Source organism: Ptychodera flava, chromosome 18 (genome assembly GCF_041260155.1).
Source record: "Ptychodera flava strain L36383 chromosome 18, AS_Pfla_20210202, whole genome shotgun sequence".
Taxonomy (NCBI): Eukaryota; Metazoa; Hemichordata; class Enteropneusta; family Ptychoderidae; genus Ptychodera; species Ptychodera flava.
Genome location: NC_091945.1, coordinates 36250334 through 36269077, shown reverse-complemented (window position 1 = coordinate 36269077; position 18744 = coordinate 36250334). Strand labels below are relative to the sequence as shown.

The window sequence follows — 18744 nt, the reverse complement described above, 5'->3', positions numbered from 1 at the left end:
TTGCTATAAGTTTGGTACAAAATCTTTGTATAATGGTCAGCATATCTGACTCTGAATGACCTCTGTTCAACAGATTCTTAAACTGAAAGCAAGAAGTGAGTCTATTTTGACCGATCTTTACAACTGCATCACAATTGTTTTAGGAATTAAATACACATGTCATGATTTTCTGAGATTGACGATATTGAATTTTATCATTACCATTAACTTTTCCTAAATTTACTGCTCAGCTCCCCACCTACACTGAAAGTAATGCGACACACACCCTCCACACAAAGGCCACGTCTCCATTATAGTGGTCGTTTTTTTTGGTCCCTTGGATGACCATTACAAGCTTCAATACTATACTTACAAAGTCCCATTAAAGCCAGGTGTACATGTACAAGACCCATCTACTTTGTCACAATGTGCTCCGTTCTGACATCGGCAGGCATGCTGGCACTCTGGTCCATACCATAGATGTGGACATGGCGTATCACATTTGTCACCCATGAAACCATTATCACATATACAAACACCAGTACCTGGATGACATCTAAGGTAAAACATAAAATCAATCGGAGAATTCATGGATGTGTTATATAGCTCCTACACTACACCTAGCAAGTAACGTAACAATGCTAAGTTGAATGTTTTGTTCTCACAAAAGCACGGTGGATATTTAAAAATATTGAAATATGGTTCACTCAAAATGTTTTTCGTCAATATTGACATGTATTATTAGCAAAGGCCTTGAATATCTTGCACTGAATAGTAAAAGTGTGAGACAATGTAAATATCACATGTCTATCATAATCTTTAAAGATGCAAGCCTACTGAAAGCCTACAGGCTGCTTCTCCAGGATTTCCATCTTAGTTGAAAATAATGTGTAAACTACAAACATACTCTTTTGCGTTTTCTTCTTGACAATCACATTGTTGTGAGCAATCAGTTCCATAGTACCAATCAGGACATGCTGAAATAATCATAACATTTACTTTTATAAATACAGTTGAGAGAAAAAATTTCCTTATTGGCAACTGTTGATGATACACAAATACTTAAATTAAAAAGCACATTACACTGGTATGCAGATAAGAATGGACAGTGAAATTGATCTAAATGTTGCCGCACTTGTGTAATTGGTTTGTAAAGTTGTTCCAAAACTTGCCTCAGAAGTTGCACTGACTTGTTATAACTGCTGTGAAAATCAAAGAGCTTTTATGGACCCAAAATAAACACACACCAGGGAGTGCACTTTGAAGTGTACTTCATATACACAGAATCATATTACATTCCTTATGTACCGCTGCTTTGAGTTACATTGTATCACAGCCAAGTAAAAGTCTGGTTAGACTCTTGTTGCCTTTGCATTGTATTAAGTTCTTTGGCAAAAAATTCATGATCTACAGGAAAAGAGGTGTACATACGCCAGAAGTAGTAAGTGAGAAAGTTGTCAAAATGTACGGGGATAGAAAGTCAGGAAATCTTTACCCTACACACACACACACACAGACAGTTCCTACTTTATTGCTTTATCTCAACAATTACAGTGGAAGCCTACTGTGAAACAACACCATCATCCTTCTTTAGTTTGCTGCAACTCAACGAAAGTTACAGATCCTGTAGGAAATTTTGAAACAACTTTACAAACCAATATACACAAGTGTGATAACATTTAGATCAATTTCACTGTCCATTCTTATCTGCATACAACAGTAAAGACAATTTTACTTCACAAGTATTACTCTGAGACAAAAATATATGTACCATACCTCTTTCAGAACATGTGTCTCCTTTGAAACCCATCGTACATCTGAAAATGAAATAAAACACGGCAAATACATCTTTTGAAGAGATCTATTCAGTAATTTTGTTAAAACTGTGTTTAAATCAGTATTCATGAAAGTAACGTTTTACAAAAAAATTGTAAAAAGAATCTGTAACGTCAAAAGTCCAAATACAATTACATTAAAACGATAAACAGGCATCAGATATGTTCACATAAAAATGCTGTCATATTTAACAGAGTACAAAACATTTCAAGCACCCTCATTCAAAGAGTGACCTTTTTCATTAAAAATGCCCATACCAATGCAGTACAGAGAAGCATAAAAATGCCTTGGGACATATTTACATGTATTCCTGTATTGTAATGTATGTGTAGAAGTATAGAAACACAATGTAAAACTGAAAATTTTTGCAATTTCCTTCAGGTAACTGGTTGGGCTGGGTTTCACTGTACTCTACAGCTCTAACATGAGCACATAATGTGAATATTCACATTGACAATGCTGCAATACAAAGCAGTTCTCTTGTTGCAGTGATTTCAACTTATAGATGTACACAGCTTCCGTAAGCATGATTATATGCAGTACCATTCAAAAAATAGTTCTACCATTTTTTAAACAAAGATCATCTGTTTTTCAAGAATGGATAATTTGGACTTACACACAGCTTCCATTGACGTGATGACAAGACGCACCATTCTGACACTGACAAGTTAAAGCACATCCCAAACCATACATTCCTGGTTGACATGTCGTCTGGCATTGCTCTCCCATGTATCCAGCAGTACAGTTACACACTCCGGTAAACCTGTCACATCCGGCACCATTCCTGCAGTCACATGACAAAGCACAGTTTGCTCCATGTTTCCCGACAGGACAGGTTTCTCCACATACTGTTCCCTGATAGAGATGAAATTATCTTAGAGTTATGCAGAAATGTTTGTATCAGGCTACTCTAAGCCATGAGTTAATACACCTAGCTTTGATTAAAATGAAATATCATTATTGTCATTGTCATTATAAACTGAGTAATATGATCATCAAAGGTGTACATATATCATTGAAAAAATGGAAAGTTAAAAAAGGTTTATCTCTACATCATGTTCATACACTTATTAAGTCACTTAAAATTTAAAGACTTGCAAGGACTTTCCCAGCAATTTTCAAGGACATTTTTAGGTTCAACATTCCATTTTCCAGATATCATTTTACAATATTATAATATCATTTTCTATATATATCATATCTTACATACCATTTTTACCATAGCGCAACTGATCATCTTGTCATTTTTTGAAAATTATGGATGGATTATCAATTTTCCAGAATTCCATTTCATTTTCCAGGTCTTTTCATGAACTTTCCAGGAGGATTATTCAAGAACTTTCAAGAACTGTCTAGGAACTTATTGACCCTGTCTAAATTTTCCAAGTGCAGTTGGCTATTCCAAATATGAGATTCATTTAAAATAAAATTTCTTTTATGCATTAATATTTACCTTACATTCCACTTTATTGCTCTTTTAATGATCCAGGTCATACTATTCAAACAATAGCAAATACACCAAAGTTGGTTGCTAAAGTTTCTAGCCCAGTTTTGGTTCCTTTCTCTTTGAGAACTGATTTTGTTTTGATACATATTAAAACAAAACAGACAAAACATATCATTTGACAAAAGATTTGAAGACTCACCATCCATCCTGCTGTACATTGACAAAGTCCAGTCACATGATCGCAAGATCCTCCATTCTGACACTGACAAGTTTGAACACAATCCTGACCTGCAGTTCCACTTGGACATTTCTGATCACATCTGTATCATATGAACAAACAAATGCCAATTAATGGTCACCACATCAATGTCAAACCCTAGTTTGGTGACATAATGGTGAATTGCAGTTAAATTTTAAAAATTTTGCCCGGTATCAGCTATATTTTTTCTCTGGGATATCGATCCTTAATTTACAACTGGCATAATTAGAAAATCAAAATCCACACATATACTGAATATGTATTAACTCTTTGAGTGCCAAAGTCAATTTGTCACCTCTAGAAAATATAATGCATAAATTTTTTTCACCTCACATTTTTTTCACATTTTTTTCTAAAACTTTAATCAAAATCTGTAGACAAAAAAGTTGTGTCCTCGGTCCAAAAGTACCAAAAAGATAACGGAAAAATTCACAAATATTGGTAAAATGTTGCACTAAAATTTAGCTGCGATCAACTACAGCTCTTAAAGCCTTAATAGCACTGATCACAATTTCTTGCTTGTTATTGAATAGGGCCGTTCACAGTTTACGTCACTGTTCTCTCATTAATATGCAAAAATAAATATTTGTCCGCATTTTTAGATTACGCTTTTGAAAATTACGCATGCAAGAACGACGAAAATACATCTCAGTGGGCGACTGCTAGTGTAACAGTGAATACTAAAAAACATATTCACGACTCAGAGTACAAGCTGCAAAAACAGCCACGCATGCAACATTGATAAAATTTGTCCGCATTTCAAGCTGCGTGTCCGATGTCGCGCGCGTACAGCTATATTTAGTAACAAACCTGTAACCGTGAACAAGGCTATATAGCTGTGCAAGCGCGACACTGGACAAAATTCAGACAAATTTTATCATTGCATGCATGGCTTTTATTGCAGCTTGTAGTCTGAGTTATGCATTAGTGTCACCTTTAGTATCCATTGTAACAATAGCATGTTTCATTTTCGTTGTTCTTGCGGAAATGTGGACTAATATTTATTTTTGCATATTAATGAAAGAAAAAGGACTTCATTTGTGAACAGTGCTATAGCAATACATGTACCTCCTGATACAGTGAAATACTATCTCACTTTAGCTTCATGTATAGCTTATGCTGTATTTTGTAATCTGCATCCACAATTTTTTAGACATTTGCCTTCAGTGGACCTTATTACAGAGCTGAAAAGCTTCAGAACAAGTAATGTGGTGAGGATTCCTACATCCAATAAGACTTACAGAGCTCCTCTATATCCCGGTGTACATGCACAGGCTCCAGTCTTGAAGTCACAGGTAGCATTGTTTTGACACATACACTCAGATGTACATCCAGCTCCATAGTAACCAACCTCACAGGGTGACTCACAGTTCACACCTGAAAACAACAACAGGAAAATAAGATATTGATGAACAATGAGAGACCATCCACAGTCCAGCAGCTTTGTTGTGTCATCACAACCTCAATTTTCTTGATTAGTATGTTTAAGCTTTCGACAACAAGACTTTGGTATGACTCAATTGTTCAAATAATGCTGTTGACCCTCTTACACATGCACGGAAGGATTTACAAAGTATAAAAGTGATATTGATTGTACAGAATATTTCCTGTATATTTTTCCAAGTCACAAATTCTTTTCTTTTCTTTTGTCTTAACTTCCTTGTTTTCATTTTACGATACACCAGCATTCTGTAAAGGGTTTGGTTATCCTTGTATATTCAGTACAAAAGAAAAATTATCTTTGATTATGAACACACACTTACAAAACTTGTCAACATTTGAAATACAGAATAATGAATGTTAGTGTACTGGTTTGGTAATTATTTGCTTGATGTTTATCCTGTCATCACCAGACTAAGGTTAATCTTCAATGTCATAGGGCAGACATATGCAATGGCATTGTTGAAAACTGTCAACTTCAAAAATTTCTAATAGTTGATGAGATCATTTGGTAAACCAGAAAATGTTTCAAATGAAAAACAGCTTCACTCTTTCACTACTCAAGGCTAAAGCTGAAGGTTCAAAACATCCCTGTGATAGCAACTACATCATTGAAATTAATAACAAACATAAGGCTGTTCAGACTGATAATTATATTTTATCTGACAGTTGAACAGTAGACAAAGAAATAACCATCAGTTGAAAGTTTCAGTAGACACACCTGTGTAGCCATCTCTGCATGTGCAAGTCCCATCCGTGGTACTACACTCAGCATCATTAACACATGTGCATTCATTGGGACATCCTTCACCCCATCTACCTTGAGGGCAGTCAGCTGCAGGGAGACGATAAACACACTTTCTATCATAAGAGTGCTTTTCAAAGATATATACATTATACAGGCTGAGATGACAAGCAGTAGTGTATATCCCAACATGTTTCAGGAAGCAGACCAAAAAACTGTAAGTGGACAATATCAAAACAATCATCCTAAGTTACAGCTACTGTGGCACTTTACGGGAGATAGTCACCACCCTTAGAGGTGAAATATTCAATATACTTACGAATCACACAGCCTTCTCCAGTAAAGCCAGCATCACATTCACATTGCTGAGGTGCAACACAGTCACCATGGACACAAAGCGTACAGATTGCTGCAGTATGTATAAAGCATTAATATACATGTTTAAATTATGTATTTTCATTAGAAGAAACATTTGTGTATTATCTTTGACAGATAGCATACACAAGAATATTTTCTATAATATTTGTATTTTCATTTGTTCAAAACGGATTTCCATTATATTAATCAATCATGTATACTTGGGTATACACAGAGAATCTTCATGCAATTTGAGTGACCTACTCCCAGCATTTTCATAAGATTCTTACAAGCACCCCATGACCTGCCCTGCCTGCCCATCAGGATAACAGTTGTATGCATATATATGCTTTGGGAATGATATCATTTAACAGACATCAACATCACTTTCTAAATACTGAGAAAATGATTCAATTCAGAAGAAACTGTTACATTGTTCACTAAACTGTAAGATTAATGCTTTATTTTCATCAGATTTTATTTTCCTGATTTCATATTTTCTAGTTTAAAATTCTTAGACTTGAGTATCTGTTTCTGTGTGCAGGGAGCTAAGATGACAATACACTTTATTCATGACCGGACAAATTTTCACTGGTTTTTAATTTTTTCTGCTACATTGTCTGCATAATTTGAGATAAAGTGAAATTCCATGAAAATAAAGAATTCAGCTGTAGGCATTGCTTGGAAGCTCAGTACTTACGAACACAGTGGTCTCCAGTCTGAGCATAATCTTCACAGCACACTTTCTCCTGTGTGTAATGAGTTGTGTATTCCTGTCTGTACCTGACTCGATAAGCAGTTCTGTTGGAGAGAAATTCACACTTCATGCACACTTCCATGACAGTGGCTGTTTTTCACGTGATAGACCTCATATCGAATGTGTCATGATAGCAATGCTTGTAGATCATACTCATTGCATGGAACAACATGGAAAATATTTCACACTTTGCTTTCCAGCAAGGCCATATTCTCCACTTGTAATTTTCAGGATGATTTTAATGTGTTAACAAAAATGTCAAGAAATTGTCATATTAAAATCTTGCTTTTCAGTTCAAATTGTTGAACATCTTTTGACAAACCAGAATTACCCAATACAGGTAATGCCCGAAATTGGCCTTGATTGAAAAACCCTTTGGAAAAATTTTTTAGCAAAAAGATGAAAGGATGCTAGGAATTCTGTTACTTTTTTCAAGAATGAATCAAAAAAGGCTAGTGGAACATGTGATATAGTATTACCATCCCCTATCCGTCGCATTTTAATTGGTCGAGCTGAACCATGTGACCGACCACAAATACGCAATAATGGTTTGTTTATGTGCACGTGAATATGAATAATATCGTAAATATTGTAACTTTTCAGCTAAAACGTGAATTGTAATTTGTACAAAGATCATAATTATTCACAAAATAAAATGGAACAACTTGTGGGCCAAGTTTAGACACTTTTTTGAAAAAATATCTGAATTTGCAAAATTTTTACAGCGCACGCACTACTCACTGACAAGTTCTGGGGCCCCGTTGTCATTCGCGTGGGAAATTTTTGTAAATTTTGATGGTTTTTGAGGTTCATTGATAATATAATGGAAATAACAGACCGCGCTGACCATTAATGTTTATTTATTAGTGCGGGCTCGAGGAAAGCCAAAATTAACGGGCTCCGTTCATTTTTGGCTTTCCTCTCGTCCTTGCCCATAAATAAACGTTAATGGTCAGCACGTCGCCCATAATTTCTATAATAGAAACAACATTATGATGAAATAATATTCTAAATAAAAAATACCGCAATTATACGGTGTCGCTCAAATTTGATCAGAATTGGTATATACCAGTATGGGTTACCAATGATCAACAATAGATGTTGTTTCTATCTGTTCAGTGGAGGAAAATTCTACGTTGATGTTATGACAATGATTTCTGCACAGTACAACCAGAAAAACGACAAGAAATATTTAAACCAGAAACATAGGGTCAAAGTCCCTGAAGCTACTATAGACATGGATACAAAATTAAGTATTTCCTGACTGTATGAAATTATCTCACTAAGGTCATCCTAGGGACCTGTAAACCAAATATTAAAGCTGTCTGACCAGCGCTTTGAAAAGCGACTCAACAGTTGACAGAGCTCTGCTGTATTATGTAGAGAATAACCTTTTGTGACACATGTATTGATGAAGAAGGTGGATATCTTTGATAGCTCATTTCAGGATGGCCTGACCAAAATGGAAAAAAAAATTCCGTAAAAATACAGATTTGCATATTTCATCACAATTTTAACAAATCTAAGTTGGGTTATCCCTAGGGACCTGTATACCAAATAACAAAGCTGTCTGACCAGTGGTTATGAAGAAGAAGATTTTTTACCAAAAACGCCTTTTTTGGTGCTAATTTGCATATTTTCAACAATATAAAAGAATTAATAAAAATAGTTTCTCAAAATCATATATTTTATCCACACAACAAATATAAAATCTGTAAGTACTGCAGTTCTCAAGATATTTGAGTGGACGGACGCCTCACAAACGGACATACATACATACATACATACATACATACATACATACTGACAGTGCACGCCAGACAGATACCCATCCCAATAGCTTCTATAGACTATATTAGTCTATAGTAGCTAATAAACGAGAGTTAATTACACTCTAATTAAAGTAAATAAGACTTGCTTAAATCAAGATTTTCATCATAAAAAAACAGCATATCTGTCAGGTTATGAAGAATCTTAAGCTGGTTATCTTTTTATCAGTATTTTCATCCTATACCAAGCACATTTTAACTTTCAAATTAACATTGTAAGTACCGGTAAGTTCTGTTGAATAAGTTGAGACTGTACGTACTCAGAGAAAGCACACTGAAGAGACAAATGTTTGAAACTTAAGAAGTTCAAGGTCATCAAAAGCATCATGTAACACTTTCATTGCACTGTTTACACAGATTGCATAATTGCTATAAATAGCACATGAGGAATCTTACAGCCCAGCTTTACCATAAAAACCCTATCACTTTGACCACTCTGTTAATTGACCACTTTTTTTTTTCCTCAAAAAGTAATTTTATTTTATCCTTACCAAGTCAACCATAAATGGAAATTAGAACTTTCTCTATCTCTATTTATTTGACCATCCTATCATGACAAACTAGTTTGAGCAATTTCTTTTAGATAACATACAGCCTATACAGGGCACAATAAATGACGGTTCAGAATATGTCAAAGTTGGGATTCAGGAAAGTTGCCTTTACATGTTTTAATCCTCCAAGATGGTAAGCATTTCACTATGAACTGTCAAAAAAAGTTGAACTTTCTGATAATTCTACACTAAAATTATTTTGGCTTTGATGATTTCCTAATTAATTCAATTATTTAAAATCATATTAATTATTTTTTCTGGGTGAATTGATAGGGTTTATACAGTACAAGAATTACATACAATGTAAGTCAAATTTTGATCAAAAATGACATAAAAAATTCCTTAAAAATACAGATTTGCATATTTCATCACAATTTGAACAAATCTAAGTTGGGTTGTCCCTAGGGACCTGTATACCAAATAACAAAGCTGTCTGACCAGCGGTTATGAAGAAGAAGATTTTTTACCAAAAACGCCTTTTTGGCATTAATTTGCCTATTTTCAACAATATAAAAAATTAAAAAAACAGTTGCTCAAAATCATATTTTTCATCTACACAACAAATATCAAATCAGTAAGTACTGCGGTTCTCAAGATATTTGAGTGGACGGACGCCTCACAAACGGACATACATACATACATACATACATACATACATACATACATACATACATACAGACTGACGACGGATGCCGGACAGATACCCATCCCAATAGCTTCTATAGACTATAGTCTATAGTAGCTAAAAACAAGAATGACAAAAGTAATTAAGGTCTAACTTTAGGTACTGGAGGTCAACTTTAGCAACATGCATATCAGAAACAAGCCCCTCTTAGTTTAGTATAAACGGTCTTCCCCATCTACTGTCTATGGTTGCAGCTGGTCAGTTAATATGTAACAGTTCAAGAACAATGACAGGAAATGAGTCAAGATCAGTGGAGTTTGCCTGTTTCTCAATGGATACCTCCTGTACATTTGCAGGATTTCACTTTTTCTTACCTCATTTGCACATTTTTGACACTGATGTGTTCATTTGAACAAATTCACATCTCAACCCCTGCATCTACCTGTACACCAAATACTGAGATGGTAGCTTTGGCGGTATGGGAGCCTTAAAGGCGGAGCCTCCCTTTAAAAGGAGGCCAAGGTATGGCGGCATTCACTGTGGAAGTGGACACCAAACAGGCAACATGGGGGCACACGCTCCAGAAAATGCCACTTTTTAGTTTTCCCCGGCCACAAAAACACAGACAGACTGCCAAGCAGTCAGTGTGAAGTTGCTGCCAATCGAACTGTGAGGTTATATTCAAAGTCTAACGCGACTGGGAGACAATTTTTAGGAAATTCAAGCGTTTTGGTGGGGAATCAATGACCGTTGGCGATTTGACCCGACCGTCAATCAAAAGCTTGCATAAACTATGTTTGCAGGATTAGCAAAATGTGACAAAAGGTTGAGATGAGTTTGTGTAATTAATGTTATAGAAATCAAACATCGTACTGGCCAGGTGTTTGACTGGGAGGAGAACTCCACTAATGCGAGAACCTGGGATTGAAAAGTGCGGCTTTAAGTGTGTGATGGACATACATCCGCACATACCCACAAATATACAGACATGCAAATCAGATGCAAATGAACTGATTCAGCCCATAACCTCACATTGGTAAACCAAATGTGAGCTAAAAACTCATTCAGGCTTGTGAATCCATGAAAAATACTGTTTACAAAATGGCTGAAAGTGTCTCCTTTCCCTATGCAAATTTCATATCAAATTCACTACAAGATAGATTAATTCAAGGTAAGGTAGTTTCTGCTTTGTGGCAGTAACTTCAATAGGATCATTAAAACTCACCTTGTTTTGGTGCAAGCAAACCAACTGATGAGATTAAAACATCTTGTGTAGTAAATCTGATCAAAGGGCTGACTGTAGCTTACTTGTATTGTTCCTTTATAACTGAAACAAACCAAAACAAAACAAATACTATGACTTCATTGCATAAATCCTGGTAAAATCAGTAAGTGAACCCTTGTAAAGGTTGGAAGGGAATCCTGGTAATGGTTGGTAAGTGAACCCTGGTAATGGTTGGTAAGTGAATCCTGGTAATGGTTGGTAAGTGAATCCTAGTAATGGTTGGTAAGTGAATCTTGGTAATAGTTGTTAATAAGTAAATCCTCGTAATGGTTGGGAAGTGAATCATGAAAATGGTTGGTAAGTGAGTCATGGTAATGGATGGTAATGGATGGTAAGTGAGTCATAGTAATGGTTGGTAAGTGAGTCATAGTAATGGTTGGTGAAGTGAATCACTGAAATGGTTGGAAAGAGAATCCTGGTAATGGTTATAAGTGTAATTGATATATTTGAACTTTGCATTCCAGCATGTTAAAAAATCAACAAGTCATTGTCAATGACATAGTCCCCACTTGTAATAGGGGAGTATTAGTCTTGATGGGGCAGGGAAATGTGGTCATAAAGAAGTATCACTGGAGTGTATATGTTGAGATCTATGGGCACATAGGTCTATGTCGTTGTTCCCAATTTGAAACACATGAGGCATGTCCAAGTTATGGTTCTAAAAAGATCAGACCTCTATAAATGAGTACAAGATGTGACATCTTAAGGTCTAATATCCTATCAAAATTGGAGGGTATAGAACTTGTGGTTACTGAGTTATGCATATATATGTATAATCAAGGTCAAAGGTCATCGAGGTCACGTGACATTTTGAGAAAAAAAATTGTATTGCTAATTAATCCCAATATGCCAAAAATCAGACCTCTAGCTCTATTCGCTTGCCCAGAATTAGATATGTGCATAATTAATGAGGTAAAGCGTGTGTTGTCATAAGGTCTCCCATCCTACTAAATATAAAGGACATAGCACTTGCGGTTACTTATTTATTGACATAAACATATATTTTAGGTAAAAGTTCATCGAGGTCACATGACATTTTGTCAAAAAATTTCTATCCTATAGTTATCCCTATATACCAAAAATCAGACATCAAGCTCTATTGGCTTGCTCAGAATTAGATATGTGCATAATTAATGAGGTACAGTATGTGGCGTCATAAGGTCTCCCATCATACCAAATATGAAGGGTGTAGCACTTGTGGTTACTGAGTTATGGACAAATATGTATATTTGAGGTCAAAGGTCATTGAGGTCACATGACATTTTGTCAAAAAATTTCAATCCTATAGTTATCCCTATATACCAAAAATCAGACATCCAGCTCTATTGGCTTGCTCAGAATTAGATATGTGCATAATTAATGAGGTACAGTATATGGCGTCATAAGGTCTCCCATCATACCAAATATGAAGGGTGTACCACTTGTGGATACTGAGTTATGGACAAATATGTATATTTCAGGTCAAAGGTCATTGAGGTCACATGACATTTTGTCAAAAAAATTGTATTGCTAAGTTATCCCTATATACCAAAAATCAGACCTCTAGCTCTATTGGCTCGCTCAAAATTAGATATGCGCATAATTAATGAGGTACAATATGTGGCGTCATAAGGTGTCCAATCATACCATATATGAAGGGTGTAGCACTTGTGGTTACTGAGTTTGGCAAATATGTATATTTGAGGTGGAAGGTCACCGAGGTCACATGACATTTTGTCAAAATATCTGAGATATCTCCGTGAATGGATGGATGACCGGATGGACGAATGGACGGACATGACCCAATCTATAAGCCCCCCGGACTTCATCCGGGGGTACTAAAAACTGTGTCACTGCATCCTTTTTGGGATATTAATAGGATGAGAAACTAAACTTTTATTTTTCTTGGCCGTATACATGGGAGTCTATGTTGAAGTGCCTTATACCATAGACTTTAAAAACGGACCCGGATCCGTTTTTAAAGTCTATGCTTATACATGGGAGTCTATGGACTGCCTTATACATGGGAGTCTATGTTGAACTGCCTTATACATGAAGGTCTATGGAGAGCTGTCTTATACATGGGAGTCTATGGAGTTGTAAATTAAAAAGTCCTCTAACACGGCCAAATTTGATTGCATTGTGAAACAAATCGAAGTGCATCTGTATGGGGTAGGGTAACTTTGTGCAAAGTTTGAAAGAAATTGACCAGGGCATGTCTGAGATATCTGCGTGAACGGACGGACGCACGGACGGACATGACCCAATCTATAAGTCCCCCCGGACTTCGTCCGTGGGGACTAATAATATCAAACGTCTTCCGAATAAAAAATATTCACTTTAGACATTTCACAATCATAGGAGCAGAGTATGTCAAGCAAGCAAGTATTTAAATGATCTATTCAGGCCTTGAAACTGTGAGTCACCCTTAGAGAAACAATTTAATGCCTCTTTATAGTGGTCATCTTTAGATGACCACTGTAAAGACTGCATGCAAATTATGGCTTTCACTCAGTCCATCAAGCAGCTTAGTCTATTAAGCTCTCTGCTGTGGTCCAGCAGAGGATATTAAAAAGCACTAATTTGGTAGCAATACATGCGTATAGAAGTCAACTATTCTGACTTTGTGACAAAGAACATCAATACTGAAAGCTACAGATCACAGTCATTACCAAGGTTACTTTGACTGATTTAATCGATTTCTACATGAGTGTTTCAGAGCTGAATATCATGATTTCATGCTTCCACTCTCTTCTCCTCCGAAATTTGTATTTAGTACACCCTTTCCCCAAAAAGATATATGCCTCACACCCACATGTCTGCAGAAAGGCCACTTTCACACAATATTTGTTTCTCCCTTGCTTGACCCCTGTGTACACTATCTGACCTCACATTTTGAAAGGCTTTATGTGATTTAGTTTTAACTTCCCCACCCTTGAATACAAATGCCTTCATAAATCATAATTACTATAGCTTGTACTGTGTTCCCCAATCTTTACTTTTACTGATGTGTAATCTGGAACCATAATGATATAGGGTTGAAGTGTATACCTAAAACACTTCAATGATATCAGTGTCAGACGTAATAAATCTTCCTAGCCACCTGGTGAAGATTCAATAGGACATACATGCATAAGGAGTTCAGTTGTCAGAAGACTAAACTGTGAACACTGACGATACCCTTAAGCAAATCATTAATTGCCACTGGAATGTTTCCATTTACGCCCCTAAACTCTATCACCCTATGCTATACATGTAAGCCTCAGGTGGCTGCCACCTACGCAACAATGCCATATTGGGACATATGCAAATGGTTACCAAAGAGCCGTCTTTGTAGCATGTAAACAAGTGTCGGACCATCCTTTGACTAAACAAATCAAACATAAGGCTGAGCATGGCTGAGGTCATCTTTTAAAGGTGTCCTAAATTGTTAGCTACCGATTTCATTGTGTAACTTTTCTAAAACTAGGTCAAGCAGACACAGAAATGACGCACTCTATTAGTAGCTATTTTTGGCAGCTGATGACTAATTTTCCTTTATCTTGTCAGGGTGGTACACCCACAAGACTTCTTGCCTTAAATTTTCATCTGGATCATGCAAATAGAAAAATAAAGGAAGTACGAAATGCTGTTAAAACTAAGCCTATACGTCCAAATTTTACAGGTAAAATCCAAAGAAGATTAAAGTTGTAGATCACATTGAACCTAATATTACAACTTTTGATTGTAAAATGTTTTGTAAAATATTTTAATATCCAGCCTGTATTGTCATCTAACGCAAAGCAAATTTCATTAATGTGATATATGAGAACAAATTCAACAAAAATTTATTTATAAACTGGATACCATCTTGAAACTTGCTGATAAAACTCTTTTACCAACAGGAATTCTTTGAATTTCATAGAAGAATCCACAATGAAAGGAAAAGTTTGTCTTTTCTGAGGACAACTAAACAGACATTGCAATAACAAAAGTGAACATCCTCATATTTGCTCGGACAAACAACCAAACAATACACACTATAAACACATGGTTATCAGAACTTTAAGATACATCAATATTTCCTCGCTAATTGCACTTCCAAAGTTAATATTTTGAGTCAGAGCATTTCATTCTATTATACATTACCCTACTGATAATCAAGTCTGTCTCATTATTTCTTGAGATTAGCACAGTAATGAACAGAAATAGTTACTTAATCCTCTAAAACACAGTAAAAGTGAACTTGCCATGTTGTGGTTCAGAGTTTTATGCCTGAGTTTTTCCTGCATTAAAAGAACAATGTCACTAGTCATTTTGTCCAGCATATTTTAAAGACAAAATTAAAGTTTCTTAAAAGTCAATCATCAACTCAAATAATGTTTGTGTATTACTTGCTGTTTGCATGGTTGAAATGCAGTTTTCATGTGCAACAGAAGCAGTAACATCTATACATGCATTTATTACTTATACATGAGTATTTATAATATTTCCTTACTACTCATAGTAATTATCACAATGGCAAAGTTTTTTGAAATAATTAATCAATTTGTCACGGAAGACTTTCTCTAGCAAATAAATTAAAACGAGAAATGTGATTAACATGACTGCACTTAGATACCACCTCTTGACCTCCAAACATGGAACCACTGAGGTCTTTGAAATTTCAATCAACATTAAAGAGCCTTGACCAGCACCAAGGACAATTGTGCCTCTTGGAGGACTTTCACAACTACATGTATACTTTGTCAAGGTTTCATCAACATATTCCAAACAATTTAGGGTCACCACCTACAGTACACAGAACAGCAAAAAGTACTCAGGACAAAACACAGCATTAACAGAACATAACACACTTCTAATATATGCATGCAGACAAATGACCAATAAATTTGCCTATGAAAATCGCAAATAAGTCACCCTACATACAGGCTCTTCACCGACAGAATAAAGAAGTTTTGGAGGTAAGAAGATATCCAATGTGACAGCATCATAACATACCTGACAGCATCATAACATACCTGACAGCATCATAACATACCTGACAGCATCATAAAATACCTGACAGCATCATAACATACCTGACAGCACCATATAATACCTGACAGCATCATAACATACCTGACAGCACCATATAATACCTGACAGCATCATAACATACCTGACAGCACTATATAACATACCTGACAGCATCATAACATACCTGACAGCATCATAACATACCTGATGTCTCTTGTTGGTTTACAAGACAATGAAATGATTTCACATAAATAGTTCAAAACAATTGTTTATTAATGAGATGAAATCACACAATCTCAATGCTCCTTTTGTGTTTGAAATTTGAAGTTCAAGTTTGGTAAGCTTTTGTGCAGATCAATGTATGGGTGGGGCTCAAAGTTTTACTCCGTTGCAAGGTGAAAGGTCATGGCAGCCTACATACAGTCCTGTGCATTGTCACGGCAATGGTCAAACACCATGAAATTGTTATACGTCTCACTGTTCTGGTATATTCAAAAAGAGTCAACTGATTAACTGCTTTAGATAATGACAACAGGAAATTGGATATCAAAGCAGTCAAATTAAACTGTTGCAATTGTGTTGATAATTTCCTTTTATTTATTTACGATATTTACAGTACAAGTCGTGAGCTCACTGTAAAATTCTTTGAAAAGTCAAAACTAGTAAAATGATTTGTGGTGACACAATCACAATTTTTACAAACTCTAAAAATGTTCTTACATAAAGAATTATGGTAAACTCCCTAAACTTGCTATAAAACCCATTAGGTCTTCAAGCTTTTAACTTACTTCTATAAATTGAAATAATTACAGCGTGGCCGCCATTGTTGTATTTTTGTGTACAACAACAGAGGCTCACTACATTGGGCTATCGCTTGACACAACTGGACATTGTTCTCACACCAATGACTTAAGGAACTTTCCATGGGCAAAGAGTGAAATACATTCCTGACTGATAATATTTCAAAGGCACATTTCATATCTACAAATAAAAACTTACCTTATTGTTCTATAGCAGACATGGTCACCATCATCATCTAGGGATAACACTGGTGATGAATTCAGCCTTCCAAGTGTTAGTGAAATTGCTGATGCTAAGACTATCAGTAGTAGATTCAAGGAAGCCATCTGTGAAAGAGTTTACAAGTCCCGGAGGCAGCTGTACAACAAAACAAGAAAGTGTTTGATTATGTTGTATAAGCTTGTTTAGTTATATGCAACTACAATATAGAATTCTTCTATGTGCAAGTATCATCAACTTTTAATAAATTCGAAAAAACTTGCACTTGGGACAAATTCTTTCAAAAATGTTATCAATTTATAGACAAGAACAATTTTTTATGAAAAACACTTTTTAAAAACTTCTTCATAAATGTAACTAAAAGATAGCAATTTTTCAACAAAATTTATTGTAGTAACTACACACTAAACCCACATGCACTTCCACTACCCAAAAGTTCCCTGTGGGAAAGTGTAGGCACAGTATTGAAAGTAATACGGTTCATTCTTTGCAAGGCAATGGAAAGCGTAAACAGAGTTTTACATCTTACTTCTTCTGTCAATTTGAATATGTACACATTCCATAACAATACCAATATGTATTTGTGAAATATCTAAATAAAAGAGAAACTTCATGAACTCAAGGTATGTTTTTTGATTCCTTTTTGTGGTTCCCTGTTTATCAATACAGGAGTTGTAAGTTTGCAAGTTGATTATGAGGAAGTTAAATCATCACGACTGGAAATACCTATTCCTGAAACAATTTCTTCAAAATGGTTAAGTTTTATGACTAAAGTTTGGTTTTTGTGAATTCCTATTTCAAGACTTCCTTCCATTATCACTTCAATTCTGCATTCAAAATTGGGATGGTGAAATCTGCACCAAAGAATACTGTATGAACAGCATAGAGCATTTCCACTCAACTGCTAAAATACAAATTTTGTTCTGGAACTTTCACTATGCTTTATAAGCACTTAATCTCATTCGCCTTCTGCAAATACTCTGTCTAGCATGAATTTAATTCCAAAACCAAACTCACCAAGCTGCCAAGGAAACCTTTCAAATATTAAAACAGATATTCATACAACTAAGTACATAGTCTACTTTCAAAAGTTACACAAATAGCACTGACTGGAAAGACAAGTCTTTAAAATTGTTATTAGGAAGTGATAAGTTCCACAGAGAGACAGAGAAGGATCTGTCTATATGCCTTGTTGAAATTTCCACTTCACTGAAGGCACAGAACCAGGAAAAAAGTGAAAAAAATACACGGTATATACAAGTGGTGTAAATGCTAGACCAGCAAATTTGACAACTTTTTCAAATTTCAAAATAACTTTTTCCTCTTTCATGACAGTTTTTAAAACATTACCATTACCAAATACCCTGGTGGGTTCATTTAGTAAACACTGGGACCCAATTGTGATAGCTATTTATATACATTTAAACCACAACAAAGACATTTCTCTTTCTTCAACTTACCTACTTTTTGGGAAAGTTTATCGAACAGTTCCAGGGAATTTTACATCCAAGAACTTATCTGCATTACTCCAAACTTAACATAACAGTTGCACAATGTGAATACTCAGATAAACAAATCCATTTCACTGACTGTCACGGATCTAGTTCAACTCTTACTTGTGCGAACAAACACAGAAT

The 18744-nt window shown here is 35.5% G+C and overlaps 1 protein-coding gene across 1 annotated transcript in view; it reads right to left on the bottom strand.

Annotated features, from left to right (window-relative positions):
• Positions 1-18744, bottom strand: part of LOC139117489 (multiple epidermal growth factor-like domains protein 11) — a 36458-nt gene extending 17714 nt beyond the window's left edge. The window contains 12 exon segments of the mRNA XM_070680637.1: positions 353-535; positions 887-956; positions 1756-1796; positions 2432-2670; positions 3462-3582; positions 4763-4898; positions 5683-5796; positions 6026-6115; positions 6764-6864; positions 11051-11152; positions 17087-17245; positions 18568-18744. Of these exon segments, the coding sequence (XP_070536738.1) occupies positions 353-535; positions 887-956; positions 1756-1796; positions 2432-2670; positions 3462-3582; positions 4763-4898; positions 5683-5796; positions 6026-6115; positions 6764-6864; positions 11051-11152; positions 17087-17214 (1325 nt within the window). The 5' untranslated portion in view covers positions 17215-17245; positions 18568-18744.